We start from the raw sequence: 19083 nt of genomic DNA on the forward strand, positions 1-19083 counted from the left end.
TTTTTAGGGGAAAATAATTTTGTGTGCGCTGTTATAAAAGAATGCCACTTAGACCAATGGACATGTTTTCATAGGTTATACAGGGGGGACCTTTTTTTAGCTGTGTACTTTCAAAATATTGTAGTTCAGTAATAGCTTGGATGCATGTTTCACTTTACAAACATAGTGCTTGATTTTATCTGTGTAAATTCTAGTTGCTTCTCTTGTTTTTTCTAACATACGGGAACTGTAATAGACTCAGGTAATGATCTACTTTGTATTTTCAGGTCAGTAGATAAGGAAGCAAATTCATGGGACAGCTATTAGCCATTTGGAAGCCTGAAAAAGCTTTTGCTTGATGAGATGCTCAGATGTCTTTTGAGTGGGTTTTGTGGAGAGGACGAAGTGAGATCTGAAATCCAAATCGATGGCGTCTGTTCTACTCCACTGGGGGGAGCAGAGCCTTAGTGGCTGCTGAGGAGGCCTCGGGCACAGGGGAAGGAGTGATGGTGATGCAGGAATTGGAAACACCTCATGTGGGCATCTAGTAGTGATCTCCCTGCTCCTACTTCTCTCTAGCACGGCAGCAGTGCCTTTACAGCAGGAGCAGTAGCTGGGAGGAGCATGTTCAGGAATGTGTGTGTGTATATGAAATGCTCTCTAGATGGTTAATATGGGGGTTGCTGGGAACAAAGCCTATTAATTGTAGGTAAAATTTAACTTTCACTTCTAAAAAGGTGCTTTTATTTCTCCCTTAAACACATGACTCCGTGATCAGTCAGCCTTTGGAGGAATGGTAGTCTGTGGAGGTTTGGGAGCTGGATGACTTTCATGAGGATGGCAGAACAGCTCCTTGCAATTCTTTTGGCAGATCATGAGTTTAGGGAGAAGCTGCTGCAGTGATAGAGTGAAGGAATAAACTGGTGTGTTGGGAAAAATATTTTAAACCATAGGAAAATGATGGGTTAATATTTTTAATAATCCTATTATCAAATCAGTGACACAGTCCAACACCTGTCATAAAAATAATTAACTTTGAGTTGCACTCCAAACTACTTAGAAGCAACTGGAAGTTTAGAGGTAGGTTAAACGCCCTCTTTCCCCTTCTTCAAAACTGAGGTCTCTTGCTTAACTCTGATCTTTGTGGGATGTCATGAGACATGTGGTGATGACTGCCGGCGCTAGCATGCCAAGTGTGGCCAGCAGGAATGTAGCCGGTGGTGCAGCACAGAGACCACAGGCTGAGCTCTATCTTTGTGTTGTTCGGTACCAAAGTTGTGCCGGAAACAAACTTGTGGCCAGGCTGGAGGAGGAGAGCGGCGTACGAGCCTTTCTGCTATGAAACTATGAGCAAGGATGCAAACCTCAGGAAACTGCATCTGTGGTACTTACTGTAACGTACAGCAATTATGCTGAACTGGTTTCTGACTATTAATAGGTCAGAGTCTCACAGTATCAGAAGTTAGTCATTGATTAACTTGGGTGCTTTGCAGATAAGTAACTTTTTGCAAGAGTCAACACACCAGAGAGTGGTTGGTCTGTTTCTGGAACCATTACCCAGGGATGCAATATGACAACAGCTAGAAACTGAAAAACAGAAGAGAAACATCTCTTTAAAAAAGATGGTGGGGGGTGTGTAAGTGAAACTTTTTTGTAGTTGCTAAAAATTTACTTTCTTGAGAGATGGTGTCGAGGAGCTAGAATATTTTGCTTTCATGTTTTGGCATTGGTTTAGAGTTGCTTCCTAGAGAGCAAGCAGTGGTCTCAAAAATAAACTATTGCTGTTAACAATCTCATTCCAGGAATAGAATACAGTATAGCATACACTAAGACTTGTCAGCATCTTTTTTTGCAGTCCTGTAAGTTAGCTTCCAGGAAAGGGATTCTGGATTTAATTAACTGAGTGACACTGGTACCAAAATGGAACGTGAGTGTTGAAGTGGGAATGACCACGTGCGGTGCCTTCTCTCTCTCTCTCTCTCCTTCTCTGTCTCAGTTGAAAGGAGTTTTAAAGGGTTTGCTTCAGCAACAGTTACTTGTATGCTCGATAGCCTTGTTGTGATTAATGGTTACCAAATTGATGTGAAAAAAGAGGATGTAATTCTAGCTTGATATATTTTCATGTTTACGTGGAAACTAATGAATGGGAGATGATAATGGAGGAAAATGTGCTGAAATGTACAGGTAGGGGATTACAGTCCCCTGCGTTCCTACACCTGTCTCAATGTGATAGCTTTTGTTATGCTTAATTTACCATCCTGCTATGTCATGAACATTTTACCACTGACTGCAAGCGAGTATGATTATTGAGTGTGACTTCATGGTTTTCTACGCAGGGAGGCCAGCTGATTCGGTGTGCTCTGAGCCGACCAATGGTTTACGGCCATGGTTAGCAGGGCTTGAAACTCTGAGTGAGCAGATTCTGCCGAGTGCCACAGCGCCCAGGCTGAACCTCGGCACACTTCTCTAGTGACCGCACGCCCTTCGCATGTGGCGGAGCAAGCTTGTATGTGCCTGTAGAAAGGCACACTGTAAGACTGCAGAAACTGATGGCAGTAATTCACTTTAATTACTCTTACATCTTAAAATCAGCGCAGCCTTGCTTAAGTTCATGTATTTTAGTGTGAGCTACTTCAGCAGAGAATAAATTTAAGAATAAAGCACTATTAAATCTCAGCAGATCAGTGCAGGTGATCATTGTGTGTATGGCAACAGATGGCACTCCATTTCCTTAGAGCAAAGATTCTCTTCCAAGGGTTAGGGAGCAAAGGAAAAAGGCAGAAACACAGGCTTGCTTACATGTAGATCAGTGGCAAATTTTGTAGATAACATAAATTGGGGAGGTAGAGGGAGAAGAAAGAAAAGTTACAGGAAATCTGCCTTTCATCCTGAGCGGAGCTGGCAATTTTCACAAATTCAGTTAACACAAAACCAGCAATTCCTCTAAGTGTAACAAAAATAAAACTGATATGCTAGTAAAATACCAAACACTATTCTTCAAATAACCTTTCAGTTGATAAAAACTTCCTCAGAAAGATGAACCTTTTAACTTTCCTTCAATTAGAATGATGAAAGTAGTCCTGGGAAGAAAAGGATAAAGTTAATAATAGGTAACTACATAAAGCCAAGTATTTCTAAAGATTAAATTGAATTTTTCTCCTCTGAGGAATTAATTTTATGAAATTAGACATTGTTTTGTACCTATAATAACTTAATTGGCCGATAAATGAATGTTCCCCCCTGGGATTTGATCTGTGTTACAATTCAAGTAACAATTTGTGACACAAATAGATGAAGCTTTCATATATAAAACAATTTTCATTGTTCTCATTTATTTTTCTGGTTTCAGAGGAGCTGCTTGTTTTCAGGTTTTATGGCGATTCCAGTTTTTTTCCCCAGTAAAAACTAACAAGGGTTACTGTCAGTAACGTGTGTATTTGTTGCACTGAGTTTCCTAGTTGGCTAAACTTTGGTAAACGCTGTGGAATAAAGATGATTTCATTTATGTTTTTAAAATCTACTTGCTGTAAAATGCAGTTACATCTATAAATTCTATTAATTGCACCTTATCCTACAGTTTTCAGTATTTTAAAATATCCCTGGTGATATGTTGCATTTACCACCAGGTACTATATTTTATTGTTGTGTCTGGGGGGGGGGGGGGGGGGGGGGGCGTTGAGAGAGTGGGGTTATGGAGGCTTGGCAAAAGTGAGACTTTTCTAGAATTTAAGAACTGATTCCCTCATTCCCAAATTTATAATTAAAATTGACACTTTTTAATGAGGGCTGATGGTGAAATATGAAGTCTTTTCTCTGGAATATTATGAATCATAAATAATTTGGTGCCCCCAAATCAATCTCTGTCAACACCAGAGTGTTAAGATCATTAGCATCTGTGATCCTGCAGTCTGAAGTCTCAGCATGTTCCCAGCAGATAACAGAGTAATTATTAAATCTCTTCAAGTAAGACTCGGTTGTGGGTGAAGTCACTGCTTTGTAAGGAAAACCAGCACGATCCCACATAAACTAAATCTAGGAGAAACTATAATAGATGGTCTGTGAGTTGAAAGAAGAAAAGGGGATCAAGCCTGATGTTTCATCTGAACAAGCAGATGTTGAGTTATGTTATTTGGTTACCTGAATCCAAGATAGACACTGATTAGTGTGCTGTAGTTGTGTTATTTTACTAGCCTGAGCTGATTTGAGCGAGACATTTCTTCTTAATCAACTGCTTATATTTGCTTCTTTGTAATCCAAAAGTCTCTTGACTGGTAGGTTGTCTTCATTTTCCTAGTGGCTAACTTCAGTCATGAGGAATAATAAATCAAGATCTGTTGACTTACCTGCATTTTTAAAATGATGGAGAGCCACGAAACTGTCCTACGATGCAGCTACAAGGACCTTTTAGTTTGATCAGAATGGTCCTTTGTCCTGTGGTTGGAACCCCAGTTTTGGAGGAGGGAGCAAAGTGATGAAGAAGGTAGAAATAGAAGGGGAAAGAATGAAAGCAGGTTTGCTTATTCTCAATTTAAATTGAGCTACAGATGCAATGTACTCCCATGCTGGTAAAAATTAACAAAGAATGTTGTCCTAAGGATTTGAGACCCATCTTCAAAAGATCCTTGGTTTGCTGTACTGATTATGGCATGCAATCTCTTAAGCAGATCATCAGTTTTCTAAGCTTGATCTCTTAACTGTTTTTTAATTGATATAATCAGTACTAAATGTAAATGTGCCACTCTCAAAAGTTTTCACATGTGGTTTTCATTTGTGGCTTTTTTATATGTGGGAGTTCATCTGAGTATTTTGTTGGCTTCCTCAATAAGTTCAGATGAATTGGAGAAGCATACATTTCCTTGGCTGTGCTAGTTTGTCCTCGCTGTAGTCTGTTCGTATAGACATTCATAGCTCTACATTGAATTTTTTTCTGTATTGAAATAGTAACGAAATAGGAATTGTTATTCTTTACAATTACTGCTGTCATCTTTAGAAGTAGGTACCATACTGCCTATTTTGTAGTTGCACCTAATTTTAATACACTGTATATTTTGTGTTAGCAATTCTGCTACTTAAATATTTAACTGTCTACAGGTTTTCCAGTTCATAATATCATCTGATTATTGGTAACTGATGGTCATTTAAATCAACCGTGATTCACTCTGCTGTCATGTTTTGCAAGTAATGAATATGAGAAAATGTTTAAGTGCAGATCACAGTTATTGTTCCTTTTCCATTAAATCAAATGACCTATGTACTCAGAACCTATCCTTTTGGAATTTTTAATGTTACTACAATGTAATGTTCTCACTTTATTTTGGTTGGAGCTAATCAAACCTTTTAGATCAGACTGTTAGGTCTCAAATTAGATACTGGTATAGGAAGGGCTAGGGAAACAACAACAGACGAGTAGTTACTGTCTCCATAAAGCTTAAGTGATTTATTTCATATAAAAATAGACATAGGCAAAGGTGGAATTCAGTTCTTTAGAGTAAGATATCAACTATTACATTAATCATTTATTGCCTGTGTTCCAGCTGCTACAGCAGATGAAGTAGGACAGTAGCAAAAACCCACAGAACGTGAAACAGCTGGTCCCCAGAGTGAGACATCCTTAATGCTGAGTCAGGGACAGAGAAAGCATTTCATTTGGAAAATGTACCGTGTGGTCGTGTAACTAATGGCTGTACCATACATACAACAGGTCAAGAATAAATTCCACAGAGCACTTTATATATATATATATATATATGATTATATAGCTATGTATCTTGATATAGCACGGTTGTCCCTGAAATTTTTAAAGAGAAAAAAATAATAATTGGGGGGGTGGTGGTGTGTGTGACAACACCTGGTAGCATTTGGATGCTTATATGGTTAACACCAGGCTTGGGAACTTTTTAGAGCTATTCCATGAACTTCTGCCCCAGAGTTAATGAGAAACTTGCAGGTTATCTGTTTCTGTAAGGACCGGCACTTGAGGGGGAGGAGATGTATACTTTGCTTTTGGAGATATTGATGGTGGAAGAGGAATGGTGAGGGACTGACATCTTTGGTTTCATTGCAGGCTGTGAAGAGGAGTGTGTGGTAGTGGTCACTTGTACTTCTGCCTATTTTATGTTCCACCCTTAGCTGGTCTCTTCCTTCACTGTCCCTTTTAGTCTGTCTTCCTCCTGCTCTTACGTCCTTATCAGTTTTCCTTCTATTTTCCTTCCATTCTCCCTATAAAAGCAAGTCTACACAGCCCTTTAGAAAGGGCTGTGCAGCGTTCCCATTTCATAGACCTTATTGCATAAACGCTACTTGCTTTGGCACCGTTGAAAAGCATAGACAGAACATTAGGTTATGTGATGGCACACGGCGTTTGTGTTTTTCCTTCCCTGACCTGATTTGTGCACAGTTGTTTCACTGGTTTGATCATATTTTAGACTGGAGAGTGTTTGAAATTTGTAAAAGGTTACAGCTGAAAATGCAGTAGTTTTGCAACAGCTGCATGGATAGGCTGCCTTTCGAAAGTTATTCTAATTGCACAGGTAGAAGAAACTATTGTTTCAGCAGTATCATTGTAGCAGCATTACAAGGAAAGTAACTATGCTTATGTAAATGGCTGTGCAAATACAATAACACTAGATCACTTGCACCGTTCTTATGTGTGATGCAGTCAGCTTGCTTTATAAGTATTCCTTATGTGTTCAGCTTTATATAAATAGCAGCTATTTCAAAGAGGTGCTGTCTATAGAAAGTGAAGTTAAAACATGCCGCCTTTGGAGGCAGAAATTGCCCTGGCTTGATATTTAATTAGTGGGGAGCAAAGTACTCCACAGTTTTGAGAAGAGACTGCAGAAAGTACTAGTTTCCGTGGAAGCATTGTAAAGCCTTGATGCGTAGACAATACTGTATTGTCAACGCGGTGCTGGTTCAGCAGCGTCTCTGCGCACACACTTGGCAAATATGTAAAGGCCGTGTTTTGTGTAATAGGTTCAGCCTTTGAAAATTATTAACTACTCTGTGTTAAAGGATGTACACAGCAATGCAAGATTTTATCTTGACAATCTCATGCTTTCGTCTTCTACTAGCAAGGAAGTATTTGTGGATTTATTTATTTATTTATTAGCTCCTCAAAGGGTAGTATACTAACTGCTTTGTAATCACTTTGGTACTGATGAGGTATGGGAAAGCATTTCATTTGTAAAGCTGGATTATAAAGGAGCTGTGGCAAACAATATTTTGTTAGCCAGGGAAATTAAATGGAACTTTTCATATCAAGTTATTTAAAAGTATGTGATTCGATTTAGCTTTGGTATTTATATATATATTGTGAAATCTGGGCAGAGGGAGTGCATGCTTTGTGCAGATTATCCAGCTAATCTGCAAATAAGGCTGTGCAAAACACAGAATAGATGTTATTGACAGCCATTCTCTCTATTATCATTTTGTAATCTTTTTGCTAATTAGCTTCCTTCCTTTTTTTGTTAGCATATCATAGTTATTTACATTAATGGAAAAATTGAATAGGCATTGTTAATACCTAATTGCAACCAAGGATGTATGACTCTTAAATGGTAAATTCTTTAAAGCATTTATAAACAAAATTTGGAGTCCTGACCTGGCTTCTCTATAGTTTCTACAGGAAATGTATGCTGTATGCGTATTTCAGCTGAGGAAATTAGCTCCCTACTTGTGCTTTGTAAAACTGACTGCTAACCCAACTAAAAAGTATCGCTAATCAGTTCATAAGGAAAAAAATTGTATTTAGGTGTGGAATCCAAATGTACAAGTATTTTTTTCAGAAGGCAAACCAACAATATCTAGAAAACTCTTTGTCACCATGTAACACAGCTCTGCTTTTTTGAAATAATGATCAACAAGATTTAAAAGCATGTTTGTTAGAAATACTAATTCTGTGTAATAATTACTTTGATAGTTTCAATCATGAAAAAAGTTATATATGAAATGATTAATGCTTTTATCTCCCTTTTTCTCTGTTCCAGGCTTAAAAGAAGCATAAGCGATTGGATTACAACTCTGACATTTTGGAGCGCAAGTGATGTTAAAACAATTTGAATGTATTGGAGCACGGCTGCTTCTTAAAATGCAAAAGTTAAAGGAAATCTTTACTTGTCAAAACCTACTGAATATCTGAATTTTCTAGACATCCTGCATTTAACTGTGTCCTTAAATGTCCATGATTAAGATCTCATGCAACCGTTGTATATTTTGGAGACTATTCTCCAAAAGAGAACTGTGCATTTAAAAAGCAGAAATGAGTGTGTTTTCCCTTGGAACTTACTAAGCTTGAACATACTGAAAGATCATGACCAGCTTGAAGCGGTCCCAGACCGAAAGGGCTGTTGCCACTGGGGTATCAGTTGGAACAGATGGCACCTCAAAGGTCCACTCGGATGACTTTTATATGAGGCGCTTTAGGTCTCAGAATGGCAGCTTAGGATCTGCAGTCATGGCGCCAGTTGGACCTCCTCGCAATGAAAGTTCCCATCACATTACCTCTACTCCTGGAGTCCCTAAAATGGGGGTCAGGGCAAGGATTGCTGATTGGCCCCCAAGGAAGGAGAACATCAAGGAAGCAAGCAGATCTAGTCAAGATATTGAAACATCAAGTTGCCTTGACAGCATGTCTTCTAAAAGCAGTCCTGGGAGTCAGGGAAGCTCTGTTAACCTGAATGCCAGTGATTCTGTCATGTTAAAGAGCATCCAGAGCACACTTAAAAACAAGACCAGACCTTCCGAGAATCTAGACTCCAGGTTTCTTACACCTGATGGCTATCCCAGTTCCCCAAGGAAAGCTCTTCGCAGAATAAGACAACGCAGCAACAGTGACATTACCATAAGTGAGCTTGATGTGGATAGTTTTGATGAATGTATTTCACCCACTTTTAAATCTGGACCATCTCTGCACAGGGAGTATGGCAGCACATCTTCCATAGATAAGCAAGGAACTTCAGGGGAAAGTTTTTTTGACTTATTGAAGGGCTATAAAGATGAAAAGTCTGATCAGAGAAGCCCAGCCACAACGAAGCTCAGTGAACTCCTGATTGCCAGTGGAAGCAAGGGTTCAGGATTCTCTCTAGATGTGATAGATGGACCTATTACTCAAAGGGAAAATCTGAGACTCTTTAAGGAAAGGGAGAAGCCACTCAAGAGACGCTCAAAATCAGAGACAGGAGATTCATCCATTTTTCGTAAGCTTCGCAATGCCAAAGGTGAAGGGGAGCTTGGGAAGTCTTCAGATCTTGAAGATAACAGGTCAGAAGATAGTGTAAAGCCTTGGACTTGTCCAAAATGTTTTGCTCATTATGATGTACAGAGTATTTTATTTGATTTAAACGAAGCGGCAATCAACAGGCATAATGTTATTAAAAGAAGGAACACGACCACAGGTGCATCTGCTGCTGCTGTAGCGTCACTTGTCTCTGGACCCTTGTCCCACTCTGCAAGTTTCAATTCTCCAATGGGCAGCACTGAAGACCTGAATTCAAAAGGAAGTCTCAATATGGACCAGGGGGATGATAAAAGCAATGAACTTGTGATGAGTTGTCCTTATTTTCGTAACGAGATTGGTGGGGAAGGGGAGAGGAAGATCAGCCTTTCCAAATCTAATTCAGGTTCCTTCAGTGGATGTGAAAGTGCCTCGTTTGAGTCAACTCTGAGTTCTCATTGCACGAATGCCGGAGTAGCAGTTCTGGAAGTTCCCAAGGAGAATCTAATTTTACATCTAGACAGAGTGAAAAGATACATTGTTGAACATGTAGACCTTGGTGCATATTATTATAGAAAATTCTTCTATCAGAAAGGTAGGTAAATTTTACTTCTCCTTGTGTTTTATTAATGATTTTTTTTGGTTTACCCATACAAAATTCAGTTGATGTATAATAGTATTTGCAAGAATTATTTTTTTAATCATCAGTGCTTAAACATGGTATATTTTACTGATCAGTACATGCTATGTCTAATAGTCTTTCACAGTGTTGGAATAAAAAAGTATTGATGATTTTAGTACTGACATACATAACAGTGATGGCTACAAGTTATAAATGTCTTGAAACACAGCTTTGGTATCCAATTTTGGCACATGAAAGATTAAAAAAAGAAGATAAAATCTTAAAATATGAGAACTTTCTTCCCTCCACATCAAGACTTGATGTACTGAGGTTTTAATAGAATGTGCAGATTGGAAGGTTAGCATTTACAGTAATCTTTGGACATTTTAATATCTTAATCATCCATTTCAAAATGTGGAGGGTTTTATTTTAAGTCAATAATATCATATAAATTAGGAAGACGGATTTTTATTATATTCTTTTTAGCTATCATTCTAGAAAGAAAATTCTGATTTGTCAGATTCTGCAGAAGGAAACTATCACTGTGTATACATAACTATACATACGTATCTATACACACACATATATTGCAATGACAACGACGTATCTGAAAAATTGGAGTACAACAGCTCTTTTGCAGATTCAAGCAACAGGGATGTCTGGTTAAAATAAGTGGATGGTCAGTTCAAAAAAACTTCAACTTGTTAACTGTGTGTTACAGCTAATAATCTCGTCTCCTATTTTTCCCTTGCCTTAAAATATGTCCATCTCCTGCCTGTTCTTCCCTGCATTGTCCTTGGTTGGGTGGCTCTTGTCATGCTTTCCACAGTCTCCTCGTTCTGCAGCCTTTCTAGGGCTGAGAGGTAGCCCTTGGTGCATGGTTTTTGAGAGCGCTGATCCACGTCCTTTGGAGAGAAAGGAGCGAGGAGAAATATGGGTTTCCTGAGAACAGTAAGCCAGATGCGCAGTACAGGATGAGGTTTGTTCGGAGGGGAGAGCCTGAGATTAGAGACCTTTGCCTGCGATTACCTTCCTATCTGTCTCCCTCAGGAACAATTTGATTCCTTATCACTCTGGTGAGTTTTGCAATCAGCAACTAAAGGTGCAGTTTCATGTTACAGCTGACATGATTTAACAGCATTTCAGCACTAAAAGGGGAAGACTTTATTCCTTCCCCTTCCTTGTACCAGTTCTCTTGTTTTCTGAAAACTTGATAAGCCAGTTCAGTTTACTAACCAAGCAGAAATCTTGCCATCGCAACAAATTTGCTTTTTATGGCTTGGTTATTTCTCCCCAGTTTTAATGAGTCAAATCAGCTTTCCTCACAGTCAGAGCAGTACCAAAGCCTAGTGCCAAGTAAGGAAGAAGAGTGAACAGCCGAAGAGGAAGGAGGTGAGAGTGGGATTTCAGCCCTTAGGCAGCAGCCATTTGTTAGTTTGGCTTGTCCTTAAGGGAAGCCACACCTTCATGCTACTACAACGCCAGTCACCATTATATCTCCATTTCTTTCTAGTCCTAATTAAGATGAATTGGATAAAATCGACATAACCTAGTCCTAAGTGTATTGGTGAGGGGTAACCAGATATAAAAGTGTCAGTATGTGTATGTAGTGGGGTTGGAGGGAGAGAAGAAGCAGTTATTTTTTCCTTAAGTCCTAAAACTAGATTTTAAATTCACTGTGCTTGTGTTCAGTCCAGCAGGCACGAGCCAGGGGCGTTGTTCATACCAGAGATGTTTTTGTCTGGAAGAAGTGTACTTTAGAAGACTCATCAGATGTGCCCAAACCTCACAGTTCTACAAATACCAAACACATTTTGTTGACCACCCAGCATATTGTCTTTCCCCAAGCAAACTTTAGACTAATCTGAAAGAGATGGGATACTGATAAAGCAGCATTAAAAAAACCAAACAAAGTAGTCAGTTGTGACTGAAAGGTTTTATAACATGAAGCAAGCAAAGATGCAGAAACTTCCTTGTTTGAAGAGGAGGTCAGATCTTTATGATGGTGTGAATGGAATAGACAGTGACAAAAGACAGTTTCAGTGGGATCAGCTAGTCAGGTCAGCAGGCCTTTGGGTAATTTTATAGTCTTAGAAGTATGAAGCAAAGAATTCTGATTCAGCAACAATAACTTTTAAAGATCTCAAACCAGGAAAATTTCACAGAATTGGAGAACTACTGAAGTAATCCTAGAGCTTGCAAAGAATAAAAAGCGATGACCCAGAGAACTGTAATCCTTTAGTTTGTTTTCATTCCAACCTGAAATAACAAAGCAGATAGTTTGGGACTATATCAACAAAGAACTGCCAGTTAAAAATCATTAATGATGCCAGTCAGCATGATTTAATGAAGAGTAGGTCTAGTCACAAAAAGCCCCCACACCACTAATCTTTTGTCTTTTAAAAAAAAAAAAAAAGAAAAACAATGAAAGCCATTGCATTTATATAGTCCATTTTAATTTCTCCAGGGTAATTTGGTGAGATGCTGATGGTGACTTGACTGAAATATTTAATTATATGGAAGTAATAGTGCATTCTTTACAGGTATTGTTCCTTGGATGATAGACGCATCTCAAATTTTAGCAGTGTACGGGCTAGGTATCAGTGACCTGCAGTATTACTAGCATGGTCCAAATTAATTAAAATATCTTAATCTAGTTAGTGTAAAATATTTGCACGTGACATTTATGGATGAGTCTTGTGTAACTTCATCGATGAACGCAAACGGATGAACATTTGTATGTAATGACCCTTTACAGAGCTGTGGTAAAAACTATTGATAAACAATATTCTGGCCTGGTGTCCAGACTTTTAAATGTGAAAATGCTGGTGGAGACAGTTTAGTGGAGGTTAGAAAGATGGTATAGATACCGGGAAAAGAATTTTATAATGGTAGTTCACAAGTTTGGATTCAGCTCTTTGGTAGCTGATAGAGTAAGGCTGGCTTCATCTCAGTATTGGCGTGCTTTCTCACTTGTGCCATAACGTATATGTGCTTTCAGCTCTTGCTGCTTGGTTTTGTTGAAGGGCAACTTTATTATCTGGACCCTCTGGAGTAAAATCAGAATACTGGCTGAAATAGACAAATGAGATCATTAGTAACAAAAAAATGTTTCAAAGTGTGCTGGTACTGGGCAAAATTCTAAACGACTGTGATTGTTGAAATAAAATATTTCTAAACATGGTGCTTTTAAAATTAATCAGAAGGAAAACAAGTTGGACTTGTTTGGTTTTTTGTCTTTTCTGCAGAGTGGCACCAAATGTTAAGGGTGGAGGGAGGAAGGGAAGATTTCAACAAACTACCTGTCGATTGTTTTGGGACTACTTTCTGGACTATTTTTTCCTTGCAGAGCACTGTAATGTTTTCATTTGTCCTATGATTGGATATAAACCCTTGCAACTAATATTCTAAGAAGATAGGTGTTAAGACAGCAGATGAACTTCAGTTTTGATAAAAAGTATGGGTTTTGACAGAAAGGAGGAACATGTTGTTCAGGCCTTCTTACCGAAATGTAGGAAAATATGTCTTTTTTTGTGAGAAAGTGAGATTCTTACTTAAACACATAACTTTCTGCCCCCCCCCAATTAATTTCATACTATTGACTGCAATGCTTCATTTTATGAAAAAAAAACCCACAAAACAACCACCGACAAAAAAGAAGCGAACCCCTTGAAGTCACTGCTGCTGGACATAAAATTACAGTTTCCAGAGAAGGGAGGAGTCATCCTAGGTTGACCCAAAACTTGTAGTCCTATCTTCTGGCAAAGGCCAGCAGCAGATACTGAAGGAACAGTAAGAAGTTAACAGGTTAATTATTAGCAGTAAAGTATTTTTCCAGGAAAGCCATGCTTATTAGCCTATCTATAGCTTGATACTAAAGACTTCTTTATTATCAATAATAAAACCATAGGGACAGAAAAAAAAATTGTTTCCACCAGCTTGTCTAACTGCTTAGGAAAGAGTGTATCGCTCTGGAGGAGCAGTCTATTCTGTCTGTCCCCCCAGCTGTATCTGGGAATTAATGATTCTCATGGAAAGAACCAAGAGCATCCATTTAGCTTCAGTCCTCATCAGGCAGTAGTCGCTAACGTTGTTACCGTTTATGACAAATTTGAGTCACTGGCTTAGAATGAAAGATTTGACTGAGAAGTAAATAGTTTCCTGAGCTGGTTTTGTAATGAAGCTGTTGGTCAGCTTTCCTTTAACTGTTGGCAGCCAGTAAAAAAACCCCTTTGCTCTAATAGTTTAAATTGCTGCATATTCTGTCCCCAAATCAGTACCTTTCTAGTATGTGGCTAGACTTCACAGCACATTTACAGTTAACAGTCTGGTCATGAGCAGCAGCAGTCTGAAGACGTTGTAGGACTGAGCTCTAAAAACGCTGCCCTCTTGTTTCCAGAGAAACGCTGGGCAGAGTTTTCCAGTGCTGTAAATGCTGCGGTAGCATTTGAAGGAAATGCTTGGTGCAGAGTTTCATTCTGAAGTGAAATGTTTGGGATTTTTACTTCTAGTCTGATTACACAAAATGCGTCAATCGAACATGATATCTAAAGGTAAATAGAATAAAAGCACAGAAGAACCTCCTTGCTCAAAATCAAGTGTATTTACTTGGATTTCCTCTGCAAGGGAAACTTGTAAATATCTGCCAGGAAAATGAGTATTTTCACTTAGGTTCTTTCACTGGAAGTGACTTTTGAATTACATGATTAGTATTTAACTGTTTTTAAAAGTCTGTGTAAACTGTTTTAAAGACCAGGTACAAGCAGTTAATTATTTCCTTTTGGTGTGGATTTATAAATTAATTTGTAGCTGTTGCTAGATGTCTCCTGAATGTCTTTTTAATTAAATGATGTTTCAACAGTAGTTCAAATGAAGTAATGTCAAGCTTGAAAAGTATTGCTTTCAATGAGGTTCTGTGTGGGGCGGAGGAAAAAGCTGTCTTCTGCACTATTCACGTTCAGCATAAAATTCTTGAATTATAGTTGTGATGTAGCCCTTCTTTTTACAATAAAACTCCTAGACTGGATATTAAGCTTTTAGTGCTTAAATTCTCATACTGCTTTTCCTGCTACAGGAAAGAGAAAATGGTTGGATGTGAAGAAATTCAGGATGTAGTGGAAAATCAGGTAGACATGCGAGAAACTCTGTACCACAGGGGAAAGTAGTCAAATACGGTACCGGGGTATATACTGTTGCTTGCAGAATGACTACAGAGGTGGGGTAGAGGAGGAGAAAGAGAATAAAAAGGAAGGTGAAGAGTGAATGACCCTGTAGTAAATGTGAATAGAGGAGAGGACAATGTGAATGAAGAGAGGATTGAGAAGGTGGGTAGGAGAGCAAGACGACTGCCCTGTGTAGAGTGAGGGGAGAGAGGACAAAAGACATTTCCTATTAGTAGAGAAGTGTAAAATTCCTTCCTCCATTGTGTACGTTTTCCCGAATTAATAGGAGATAGAGAAAAGGTTAATCAAATGATACATGTTCATGTAGCTTCAAGCATTCCTCTTACCAATCTTCCAAAATGTATTTTCTCTTCAAGATGTAGAGTAATTTCTCCTGAGAAAACTCTCCATCTCAATTGCAGGCTAGACTGATTACAAGTTGTATAAATTTTATTATCTGTGCACTTACCAATACAGAAAACTCTAGCATAATTTTTGGACCCTTCTAGCATGTATTAACAACATTTTCCATTGTATAAGCAAAAGTTCGTCAATGTTTTTAAGTCACTAAGCAGTTTTAGAGTGGAGATGTCCAAGCTATCTTGCATTCTGGAAGCTGGATAATATGCTGATAGAAAATTGATATCATGATCTCAGTGGTTGTGCTGCTTCTGCATTGACCATCTCTGCCATAAACTGCTTGGTGAGCTATAAACATCCTGAAAAAAGCAAGTTAATCGATGGAGGAAAAACTAGGGTGCTAATAAGATGTTTGGGGGTTTTAAACAACAGATCATCTCTGGCATTTACAGGGCTCATATCAGTGGATTAATACAAAGATTTAATTAGGCTTATATGGATGGTCTAATTTATTCATAATTTCCCACTCATGACTAATCAGTCACCCAAAACTTACGCCAATATTTACAGGATATTCCACCAGATACTAAAAGAATTTTGAATCTTAATTACCTCTATGCGGCGTATTGGCTTTTGAAGACTTGCAGAGGAATTTGGTGGAAAGCAGGCTTTGTAATGCTGTAAGCATGTTTCTTTTATGTATTGCATGCTCTGAAATCTTAAATGGAAAACATTGAGGAAAGGGTAATAAAATACCAGATAATGGGGAACACAATTGGGCCGCCAAGGGCTTAAAGGGGTGGACAGCTGTGTGAAGACAAAGGTGTAATTCTAGGGCACAAGTAATTTCATAAGGAGAGAGCACCTACATGAAAAGCATTTAGTCTGTTGGAGGAAAGTATAGGAGAACAAGTAAGTGTAATTTTAAAAAGAAGTAGAATAAAAAATGAGGCACTCAAATTTTTATCACCACAAGTGATTATTCTTTGGAAAAATGACTGCCATTCACTTTGGATGGAGTGTATTTCAGTATCTATTTTTAGTATCTTTAAAGTTGCAGTTCTTGACAGTGATACTAAAATATTTTACATTTTATCTGTATAGCGAAATAGCTCATATTAGACTGCTCTAAAAGTTCTTGTTGTTTTAAAGTTCTGATTGTTTTAAGATTAACAAGTAATTTGTACACAGTAGTTCAGGCAGTATTGTTACGTTTCCTTGCAGGGCAGTTACATCTTTTTTCATCCCACTGAATTTCACATTTCTTCTTTGAATTGTTGATTTTTCAGACAGCTCGAACTTTCTATTTTTGTGCATGTATAAATTCATTCATATATGCAGACATGCAGCATATGGAAAGAGATGACATAGGACTTACTTTTCTTGTGCAAGGCTCGATTTCTATTTTTTGACAGTTTCTCTTAAATTCTCCTTTCAGTTACTGTATGTTTAAATTCAGTTGTCACTTGAGATGTGTGCAGCTTTGTTTATATGTTGCTGCATTCATGGTGATGTACCTCTGTCATCAGTCAAGATAGTTCGTAATGCTCAGAGGATGCAATAGAAGAGCCTTCAACACCGATCTCTTAAATTGTTCAGCTTTAATTTTTATAAATACACTTTAATTTTATTTAATTTTTGTTTCTCTCCCCCTCCCACTGGGAGGGGGGGAGTGAGCGAACAGCTGTGTGGTGGTTTTAGCTGCTGGCCGGGTTAAACCAAGACACGTGTATAGTTAAATGGATATAAAAATGTATCTCAAATAATCTACTGTTGAGCTAGTGAGCAATTTCCCCAGCCCTGTATTCTCCTCTCTGCCACCTTCCCAACTAGACTAGTTTTAGACTCAACTCTTAGCACTTCAAATTTACTCTAGGCTTGTTACACATTTTCACTGTTAATACTTGTGCTAATCACTTTGTTTCTTGTGCTTTATTCTCTTCTTCCATCGTACTATGCTTTGATTTTTTTTTACTATGACCAAGTTTTTAAACTTTTTCAGCTTCATCAGTTTTTCCACTTTTATGATTGAGTAACTTGTTTGGCTTTTTTTTTGCTTTTTCCACACAAAAATAAGTTATATCCTTTGCTAAGTACGGTTGTTTACCACTCCCATTTTAACATAGAGTGATGAGTTTCCCACTTCAGTGCATTTGACTTCCTTGGTTTTATTTTTAAGGGGTGCGGGGGAAATGGTTGTACTTACTCAGTTCAATGCAAGTGAAACAGGTTTTGATATAAGAGCCTATGTAAGAGGTATATCCTGGTTTAAACATGTTTAAGCAGAGATGCAATGTTGAGTTTCACTCTTCTTGTATAAATGGAGCTCATTAGAGACCTGAAGCATGAGAATTAAATCCTAGTACCACTGAAGACGTGCTCTTATTGACTCTAGTGGAACTGGCAATTTATTTCCAATATAACAACTAAGCATGAAAATATAGTAGAAACGTAAGAAGAAAGATGGACTCTTATTTGTGTATTCTTTTTTCTTTGTTTATATGCAAGAACACTGGAACTATTTTGGGGCAGATGAGAACCTGGGTCCAGTAGCTGTGAGTATAAGAAGAGAGAAGCCAGAGGAAATCAAAGAAAATGGACCTCAATACAACTACCGGATCATATTCAGAACCAGTGAGGTAAGCAGTTCAGGAATGATAGTAAAAGAAGCTAGAAGTGAGCAGGCAAAACCAGGTGGTATGTGTGGAGTTGGTGTGCTTTTCAGCATCAGTAATAGATTTCTGTCTCTTCTACGTATGTATAATCCAGGAAATCTCCCAACAAAGTTACACCACGTATTTATATTGCACAGAATGCAAGTAAGTGTACTAGTGAATTATTCCATAACATCCAATACAGGGGAGACTGTGAAGGGTGTTTGGTTAAAGCTTGAGAAATTTACAGGAGCTATATTAGCTAGAAGCAAGCAAAGAGGAGGAAAATTACTTCCTCCACTTTTATATGTGGCAGTGGGTAGACCTGAGAAGTATACTTCTACAATTTGAAATGCTCTGCTAGAAATACTACTACTAATCTTTTCCAAGAATTAGTTTCCCGTAAAGCTTAAATCTGTTGAATCATTTGAAATATTCTGACTACTGTTAGCTATCATAGAGTGACATTTTGTGTATCTGTGTGTTTCACGCAACATAAGTTACTTAATGTCCTCAATCTCTATTGAGAATTGGGAAAATAGTACGTTTTGCTCCACTGCTATTGCTAATCAACCTTTTCTCAGTGCATAATTCAATATATAAGCTATTTTTGTTTTCTGTGCTTAGCTTATGACATTAAGAGGCTCTGTGCTGGAAGACGCTATCCCTTCAACTGCAAAGCATTGCACAGCCAGGGGACTTCCCCTAAAAGAAGTGCTGGAGTATGTGGTTCCTGAGCTGAATATCCATTGCCTGAGGCTGGCCTTCAACACTCCAAAAGTCACAGAACAGCTTATGAAGCTGGATGAACAAGGGGTAAGCGCAGAGTTACAGAATGAGACAAATTGTCTTTAACTGTCAGATTACGGCCATGAACTGCAAAATTACCTTTTAGCTTTAAGTGATTAGAGGCAGTCTATTAAAATGCCTCATTTAAACTAAAGCTTGTCATCTGTAGGGAGAGTTATGTTGCATGTCTTTCCTCCCAAGTTTTGCAGAATATTTGGTATGTATGAAATCAAGTTCATTGCTCTTGGTGTCTTTTACAGTAAATTAAAATGGACAATTTTAAAAACTTTAGATTAAGTGATT

General features: G+C 38.2%; 1 protein-coding gene across 20 annotated transcripts in view; it reads left to right on the forward strand.

The window, feature by feature from the left end:
• The window catches only part of SIPA1L1 (signal induced proliferation associated 1 like 1), a 220056-nt gene that overhangs the window by 137495 nt on the left and 63478 nt on the right, over nt 1–19083 (forward strand). For 19 of the 20 annotated variants that reach the window (XM_075754278.1, XM_075754274.1, XM_075754292.1 and 16 more), the window contains 3 exons: nt 7968–9788; nt 17846–17976; nt 18619–18807. In XM_075754278.1, the coding sequence (XP_075610393.1) occupies nt 8291–9788; nt 17846–17976; nt 18619–18807 (1818 nt within the window). In that variant the 5' untranslated portion in view covers nt 7968–8290. Of the gene's footprint in view, nt 1–1468; nt 1616–7967; nt 9789–17845; nt 17977–18618; nt 18808–19083 lie in introns of those variants that run through there. The other variant, XM_075754294.1, reaches the window with a different exon arrangement.

The sequence above is a fragment of the Balearica regulorum genome, chromosome 5 (assembly GCF_011004875.1).
Source record: "Balearica regulorum gibbericeps isolate bBalReg1 chromosome 5, bBalReg1.pri, whole genome shotgun sequence".
NCBI lineage: Eukaryota > Metazoa > Chordata > Aves > Gruiformes > Gruidae > Balearica > Balearica regulorum.